This window comes from Alosa pseudoharengus, unplaced genomic scaffold (genome assembly GCF_046254945.1).
Source record: "Alosa pseudoharengus isolate Yale_2024_CS ecotype anadromous, Long Island Sound unplaced genomic scaffold, YU_APseudo_1.1 YU_APseudo_1.1_scf_8, whole genome shotgun sequence".
Taxonomy (NCBI): domain Eukaryota; kingdom Metazoa; phylum Chordata; class Actinopteri; order Clupeiformes; family Clupeidae; genus Alosa; species Alosa pseudoharengus.
The window spans coordinates 21568938-21577833 of record NW_027468870.1 but is presented as its reverse complement, the minus strand read 5'-3'; the positions used below and the strand labels follow the sequence as shown (position 1 = coordinate 21577833).

The window sequence follows — 8896 nt, the reverse complement described above, 5'->3', positions numbered from 1 at the left end:
CCAAAACATTTTTGGCATGTGAGCAAGGATGGATTACTGAATGAGCCTACCGAGCCCAAGAGGTCAAGGGACCCTGAACCCCAAGTAGTTGTGTGAATTCACTACCAATAAGTCAAAAAGCAAAAGGCTATGAATCTGAACAAATTTAGGTACTGCCCTTCTCCAGCTGACCATCCCAAAAATGCACCAGAATACAGGAAATCACATCTAACCCCCCCCCCCCCCCCCCCCACACACACACACACACACACCCGTTTGTACCCACATTTGCACAAACAGGGTAGGGGGAGAGGGTCCTTATGCATCTGTGTCCAGGGGGACAGTAGTTCATAATCAGTCGCTGTATTAATACATAACCTCACTGAATTAATTTATAATATGACATTATAGTGTGAAGTTGTCAATTATCGCCAAGCACAGGTGACTGCGTTGTGGGAGGGGGCCCCCAAATCAAATTCTGCTTAGGGCCCCCAAAAGGCTTGGGCCGGCACTGCGTATGACACATACTCACACAGTAGACATATGTACGCTTCCATGCACAGGCACATACGCAGGCACGCACACACACACACACACACACACACACACACACACACACACACACACACACACACACACACACACACACACACACACACACATAACATAAACATAACACAAACAATCAAGAATTTCTCATAATTATGAACAGGCAAGATGGAGGTGGGGTTGTATAAAATGAATTTTACATGTGAAATCTATGAACTAATCATGTTTTGGTACTTGTTGTCTAGCAGATACCAGTGAGAATTGAGTGTGGATAATGCAATTTAGTGAGACAGTTAGAATCATATAGGCCTTTCAGCGTGATTTCTTTTTGTGGAAAAAATGTGCTGGACTGGGCGGCGGTCATATTTTGTACCGCTCTGCGGTACATCTAGTTAGGATTAGCTTAATGTATTTTTACATTTTCCGTAGTATTGTCGATGGGTTTAATAACATATCAAGGGGGTTCTTGGCCAGAACCTTGTGGTATTTGGGGGGCCTTGTGGAAAAGTTTGGGAACCCCTGGGCTAGGGGATTGGGGTGTGCTCCATAGCCCACTATGCAAGTCACTTATCTGAGCAGCTTAGGCAACGCTAGACCCAGCCTTACCGGAACTGACCTATAAGGACTCCCACACACCGGTTGCTGTTTTCTGGAATCATGGCAATAGCTCACGTCGCAACGGAATATGTATTTTCTGACTTTTTATTAAAGGAACCCAATGAATCGAAGTACAAAGGGGTGCGGCTCGAACTGGCGGTGGATAAACTTGTCACGTTCATTGCGGTCGGCCTCCCTTTACTGCTCATATCTCTCGCTTTTGCTCAAGAGGTGTCAGTCGGTAAGTATGACATACCAATGAATGCCTGTGTGACTGTTGGAATCAGGCTGTAGCCTACCACAAAAATAGTGAATGAGAAAATTATAGCCTAGCCTACTGGAGGGAAAGCCTGAAAGAAGCCTAGCCTATGCATGATATGCAAATAACTGTCCAAAGTGGACTAAAACTGGCACCACCATACTGTGCTTATTTTTAAATAAAAGGCAGAACATAGTCTGACATGCAATAAACGCGCAACTTCGTTGAGAATTGGCTACCTATAATTGTCTCGTTTTCCAGTGCGTTGTCTGTGGTCCTTTGTTATCCAAAAGACAAAAGATTATGCTTCAAAACGGTACAGTATGTCTGTCTGAGGAATACGCACACAATGGGCAGATATGTGTCTGTCTGATAGCGGGTTATAGGCTACCTACGCTCTGTGTCGTTAGGGAGCGCATCTGTTTCTATTCATTGTTTTACATGGGAGGGTTTAAGTAGGCGAGCTGTTGAGACAAATAGCCTAGGATGATGGTGTAACAGTCCTGAAATAATGAAGCCGGAGGATGAATCAGCGTGGCTTTGTTTGTCGCCGGCTTAAGAGCGTAATTCAGTTTATGTCCCCAGTGACAGAATAGCCTAGGTTAAGTTACACATTTTACGTCGCATTTCTTTGAGTTGAGCAAATTAAATGTAGACACCGTGCCACTATTTTTGTTACACTATAATTCTTATCGCTTCTCCATACGTTACTTGGTCCTTGTGTTTATCTGTACAAGTGCATGTGCACTACTTGGTACCCATAATGCATTACGGCAACATTCTGGAGACCTGGCATTTATCCTTTTCCTAATAGGTTAGGCCGCGGTCAGGCCACTCGATATTTGTTATTAGGCTATTGGGTTATTTTTTCCGGATGTAATACGAGGTTAACAACTATATCAACAACATTCTACCTTAATTACACTCACAGGCTTGCACATAACGCTCACTTGTCTCTCAATTGTATTCACTACTCACACAGACAGCAGCCTTGATAATACACTGTAAAAAAAATAAGAGAAACAGTAAGTAAACTGTGTTGACTATGTTCACTTTTTCTTTATCGCTCTTCTACAGGGACGCAGATAAGCTGTTTTGCACCAACCAACTTTTCATGGCGCCAGGCATATTATGTAGACTCCTACTGCTGGGCGGCCGTGCAGGATCAACAACCAGAAAATGGGCCCAACAGCTCACCCCTGTGGTTGCATAAGGTATTACATGGCCAGTCAATACATCTATCACTGTTTAGGAATTTCTTTCCCGTGCTGTGCTACATTTTCCGTTAACACTTGACGGCGGCTTTATTAGACTGATTGTCCATGTCATAAACATGTAATGAAAATGTCATAGTCCTACACAACATGAAGGTTGGTGTTTGACAATATCGTTCTATCACCATTATCAGTGGTCCAATTGGCAGCTCTCTTCATGTCCAACACAAGTATAGTATAAGTATATATACTGTTTTGATCCCGTGAGGGAAATTTGGTCTCTGCATTTATCCCAATTCGTGAATTAGTGAAACACACTCAGCACACAGTGAGGTAAAGTACACGCTAATCCCAGCGCAGTGAGCTGCCTGCATCAACAGCGGCGCTCGGGGAGCAGTGAGGGGTTAGGTGCCTTGCTCAAGGGCACTTCAGCTGTGCCTACTGGTCGGGGTTCGAACCGGCAACCCTCCGGTTACAAGTCCGAAGCGCTAACCAGTAGGCCACGGCTGTCCCCGTAAGACCTGTCACATATAATTATGTTTATATAATTATGTCACATATAATTAAGCTTACATAGATAACATCATACAGTCATGACCATTATCAGTTGCATCACTGAATCCAGATTGTTATTATGTATTATTATTCATAGATTATAACAGCAATCAATTATAACATAAAATGTTACATAGCCTTATGAGGAATGGCTCAACTCATTTTCCTTTGTGCCGCTGTTCCCTCCAGTTCTTCCCGTACATTTTGTTGTTGGTGGCGATCCTCATGTACGTTCCTGCCGTGTTCTGGCGCTTCACGGCAGCGCCACACCTCTCCTCAGACCTCAGCTTCATCATGGAGGAGCTGGATCGCACCTACAACCGAGCCATCCGATTGGCCAAGAACTTGGCCTCCAGCCTAGAAGTACAGGAGTCTTCAGAGGATGCTTACGGGTAAGAACTTTCGGAAGAATATTGCAATGCACTTTTTACTGGTTTCCCCAAAAAGCGTATAAAGAAATTGGAACTCATACAAAACTCTGCTGCTAGACTTTTAACTAAGACTAAGAAAAGAGAACACATCACCCCTGTGTTAGCTGAACTGCACTGGCTCGCTGTTTCCTATAGAATTGATTTTAAGGTTAGGTTAATTACTTACAAAGCTCTGAATGGCATAGCACCTTCATATATCTCAGAGCTTTTAATATCTTATCAACCACAAAGAAAACTTAGATCTTCTAATGCTAATCTTTTAATTGTACCCAAAGTGCTCCACAAGCAAAGTGGAGAAGCTGCTTTTATCCATTATGCCCCAAAGCTATGGAACACCCTGCCTCCTACATCAAACAGGCAAGTTCAGTGAATATCTTAAAAAAAGACCTGAAAACATACCTGTATAAGAGAGCCTTTAGTTAACTCATCTTATCTTGTAGACTACTGGATTATTCTACATTTGATTGCTGCCATTAGAGCTGCAGCCAGCCAAATGCAGATGGGCTCCCCCTATTAAGTCAGGTTCTGCTCAAGGTTTCTTCCTGGAATATGGGAGTTTTTCCTTGCCACAGTTGCGTGCTTGTAGGGTGTTAAGAGTTAAGGCTGCCAGTCTTCCGGTCGTTGTGTTGCTTAAACGTCTGTATATAAATTCATATCACAACACATACTAAGAACATACTAAGGCAAAGCGCAAAAGAGTCCACATCAAAGGGGCCTAAGCATTTGTTAGCCTAAGCATTTGTTAGCAAAGCTTATATATACAGTATATATACTGCTAAGTATTTTTGACATGTTGGTGATTGGATCATAAACGGCCACAGCAACGAAGAGGGATGACTGATAATGACTGATAATTTTACAAATTATTATTATGTTACATGCTCCAAATGTAAAGCACTTTGAGTTGCATTCTGTGTATGAAAGGTGCTATACAAATAAAGCTTATTATTATTATTTTTATTATTATTATTATTATTATTATTATTATTATTATTATTATATTATTACTGACTAGGGCAATGGAGCAGCTCTGATTGGCTAATGATTTAGTCAGGATTCTGCAAACTAAGGAGACCGGAATAATAGAGACAATCCTTTTTTTATACCTTTACTTTACTCTTCACTTTCTTTACTCAATCATTAATATTATGGCCACGGCAGACAGATGTTGTACTTATTGTTCGTTTTGAAAATGACATGTGACTAGAAAGTGACTAGAGATTGGACAAAAGGATGTTAGTTATACAGTAAACAAATGTATGAACTGTTTTTTATGTTCAATCTTACTTCTCCTCCTCACCATTTTCACCATCGTCATCATCGTCAATGTCATCATCAGGGCTCTGGACCTGACGGAGGGCTGCTTTAAGTACCCTCTGGTAGAGCAGTACCTCAAGACCAAGCGCTTCTGCCGGGCCCTGGTGGTGAAGTACGTGCTGTGCCGGGCGCTAACCCTGGCCACGTTGCTGCTGGCCTGCCTCTATCTGGGCTACTACATCCGCTTGGCGTCGTCCGCCCGCAGCGACGAGTTCTCCTGCGACATCCGCTCGGGCGTGCTGCGCCAGCGGGATGCCAACGACACGCCGCTGCCTGCTGCCGTGCAGTGCAAGCTGGTGGCCGTGGGCGTGTTCCGCCTCCTCAGCTACATCAACCTGGTGGTGTACGTGCTGCTGGTGCCCGTGGTGGTGTACGCCGCCGTGGCGCCCGTGCGACAGGGGGCGCGCTTCCTGCGGCCCTACGAGATGCTGCCCGCGTTCGGGTCACTGGACCTTGCCACGTCTTTCTACGATGACCTCAGCCTCTACCTGCTCTTCCTGGAGGAGAACCTAAGCGAGCTCAAGTCATACAAGTGTTTGCAGGTAAGATATGAGTGAAAGAGACCATACTCTAGAAGGCAAACACCATTGTGTAATGCTGGAGAGCTGTGCTTGTGTAACTTCCATTTCTGAGATCAGGGGGTCCTTGGGACTTCCCATAGCATTGTGGGTTTATTGGGTTAGGGTATATGTGAGTGTTTTTACAGTAACGTGTATGTATGTGTGTGCGTGTGTGTATATGTATGTGTGTGTTTGTGCATGTGTGTGCGTGTGTGAATATGTATGTGTGTGTGTGTGTATGTGTGTGTTTGTTTGTTTGTGTATGTGTGTGGCTGCGTGTGTGTGCGTGTGTGAATATGTATGTGTGTGTGTGTGTTTGTTTGTGTATGTGTGTGGCTGCGTGTGTGTGCGTGTATATGTATGTGTGTGTGTGTGTGTTTGTTTGTTTGTGTATGTGTGTGGCTGCGTGTGTGTGCGTGTGTGGATATGTATGTGTGTGTGTGTGTTTGTTTGTTTGTGTATGTGTGTGGCTGCGTGTGTGTGCATGTATATGTATGTGTGTGTGTGTGTGTTTGTTTGTTTGTGTATGTGTGTGGCTGCGTGTGTGTGCGTGTATATGTATGTGTGTGTGTGTGTGTTTGTTTGTTTGTGTATGTGTGTGGCTGCGTGTGTGTGCGTGTGTGGATATGTATGTGTGTGTGTGTGTGTGTGTGTGTGTGTGTGTGTGTGTGTTTGTTTGTTTGTTTATGTGTGTGGCTGCGTGTGTGTGTGTGTGAATATGTATGTGTGTGTGTGTGTGTGTGTTTGTTTGTGTATGTGTGTGTGTGCGTGTGTGTGCATTGCACTTGCTCTCAGGTGTTGGAGCTGCTTCGGGAGGGAGGTGGGGAGGCGTTTGACACCATGTGTCTCCTGCGGACGCTCGGACAGGTGAAGACGGATGTGGTGGACGTGGTGGATGGCAAGAAGCCCTCCGCCAGCAAGTCTCAGTCAGAGGCAGGAAATAACACACAAGAAGACAAAGGTAAACAGAGATTACACTATTCATACAAAAAAAAAATTGATTTTTTTTTTACTGTGGATTCTTAGCATTTTTTGTAGTGCATATGAAATGTGGGTCAATAGATCAAATATCATGTTCACATAAACATGAATAGAACACTATTCTTCACTATAACAAATACATTATCATGTTCACATAAGCCTGAATAGAATGCTATTCCTCACTATAACAAATACATTGTCATGTTCACATAAGCCTGAATGGAATTCCATTCCTCACTTTTGCTATGGATATTTAGCTCTTATTATGCAGTTACCAACATATTGCATGTATTAGTAATCAGATTGATTTATCTTGTCTTAAAAATGGCATTGTGCATCAATACATAAATACAAATGCCTAGACACATATTAAACCAAAAGGGGAAAAAAATAATTTGTAATGTTGCATCATCCAGCTACTAAGTCAGCTTTATCCATAGTTAATCTACAATGGCTTTTATAGGAATACCTTGTCAAATTGAAAGAAAATTATTTTGATTTCCAAACTTAGAGGTCCTCTCTTGACTCTCTTGAAAGATATCATTGTGCCTTTGTATTACTGCAAAAATAGAAACCAAAGACACACGTAGGAAAATGAATCAAAATGCAAGCTCAAGTGACTTTTCTTCATAAATATCTTTCCTTCATCTAGACGCCGCGCCTCGACTGAAGGAGGACACCGAGACAAAAGGCACAGCGTGTGACTGCAGCAGGGATGTACGTCAGAGGCTAGTCTGAGTAGAAGAGTCTGAATACATGTCTGTCTGAATGCATGGACCCGTCTGAATTTAGATGACTCTGTGTGTATGGTGTATGTGAGGGACAGAGTTGAAGAGAAGGCTATATGTGCTGGGTATTTTGTTACTCTTTAGAGTTTGCTGACACTAATGATGCTGCAGTCAGTGTTTGGATTGAAGGAAAGGAACAGGAACAGAGAGAGCATGTGTGCCAATGTTTACAATTAATTCTGATTCTGATTCTGGAATTAGTCGATGTGCACTGTTTAGGTTTACTGTAAGAGTTCCCTGCTACACTTGACGACGACAATAATAATGATAAGGAGGAGAGAGAGAGAGAGAGAGAGAGAGAGTGTGTGTGTGTGTGTGTGTGTGTGTGTGTGTGTGTGTGTGTGTGTGTGTGTGAAGGAGAGAGACAGGAAGAGAGGGTGAGAGAGAGGAGGAAAGATTGTCTGTCTAGTGAAGGCTGTTTTAGGATGTGTGATGCCTGTATTTATATTTTACGATTGGCTGTAAGAATTACCTCAGGTACAGGATAGTGTACCCGCTGCAATATATTGTATTTTTAGGATGTTTTTATTTCTGGTGTGTAAGTATTTCCATGTTAGTGTTTTAAAGTATGTTTTTTTACATGAATTTCTATTTAAATTACCGGTAAGTGATTGTTTATTTAGTATAAGGGTATCAGGTGGATTGTTCATGAATATGAATCATCTTTCTATCATCACTCAAATATTCTTTTTCAAACATTTTTGCATATTATTTTAATCTTGAAAGTAGCATCACAAAGACACAAAGACATTAGATGAATATGGTAAAAATTTCATTACAATGTAGCAGTTCAAAGAAAGTGATAGTCCAGCAATTTAAAGGATTTGGAATGCTTTGAATATGTATTAAGAATCTTTTTTGCATGGGGCGGTGGTAGTGTGATTAAGGAGCTGGGCTAGCATGCAGTAGCCTGAAAGATTTGGGTTTCATTCCTGGCATCCACCGCTGTGCCCTTGAGCAAGGCACTTAACCCCAAGTTGCTCTGGGGGACAGTGTAATCCCTGGTAATATAGTTGACATATGTAAGTCACTTTGGACAACAATGTCTGCCAAATGAACAAATGTAAATGTACTGGCACCAGAGAGGGTTGAAGTGGAGCAGTAATTAAGGTTCTTTGCTTGCATTCTGTTTGCCCAACATTCTGTCCAGTGCTTAAACTATATGGTATGCATGCTGGAAACTAACAAATGATGTAATTGATCTATTTCCCGGGAAATATAGCTACTTATCTGAAGGCAGATGTTGTAAAGACATATCTGATTATTATGCGTCATGACTTACTAAGTGAGACACATGAAGTCATTGATTTGATGCTCTCATGTTTGGCAAATATATGCACTTGTCCCTTACACTAACATCATAATCACTAACAATGAAATAAACTTTTTAAAAGCAAGGCATTTTGCTGTATTGCCTGTGTCTGACTCCTTTGAAATATTTTTGATGGATGAGTGAAATGGCTTGGTGTTCAAGTACAAGTACAACTGCTGTAAAAAAAAGCAAGCAAATAATCTAATTCCTAGACCTAGGCTGATACATCTTTTTTTGTAATTTCGGCAAACATCATAGACAGACATTTTTCAACAGTTTTGTGTCTGCAGCAAATAAATGAAAAAGCAATCAAGCCTACTTGTTTTCCCATATGAACGTAAGATGCCCGAGTGT

At 42.1% G+C, this 8896-nt stretch overlaps 1 protein-coding gene across 1 annotated transcript; it reads left to right on the top strand.

Annotated features, from left to right (window-relative positions):
- The first annotated feature begins 1185 nt into the window (after positions 1-1185).
- panx1b (pannexin 1b) lies at positions 1186-8618 on the top strand. The gene is made up of 6 exons (XM_076274662.1): positions 1186-1366; positions 2462-2598; positions 3343-3545; positions 4924-5443; positions 6257-6422; positions 7095-8618. The coding sequence occupies exons 1-6, from the start codon at positions 1186-1188 to the stop codon at positions 7178-7180; spliced, it is 1293 nt and encodes a 430-aa protein (XP_076130777.1). The 3' UTR covers positions 7181-8618.
- The last annotated feature ends 278 nt before the right edge of the window (positions 8619-8896 follow it).

Coding starts and splice junctions, on each gene's coding strand:
- panx1b (XM_076274662.1), top strand. CDS start 1,186: ATGGCAATAGCTCACGTCGCAACGGAATATGTATTTTCTGACTTTTTA. Junction 1,367..2,461: donor TGCTCAAGAGGTGTCAGTCG/GTAAGTATGACA, acceptor GCTCTTCTACAG/GGACGCAGATAAGCTGTTTT. Junction 6,423..7,094: donor TAACACACAAGAAGACAAAG/GTAAACAGAGAT, acceptor TCCTTCATCTAG/ACGCCGCGCCTCGACTGAAG.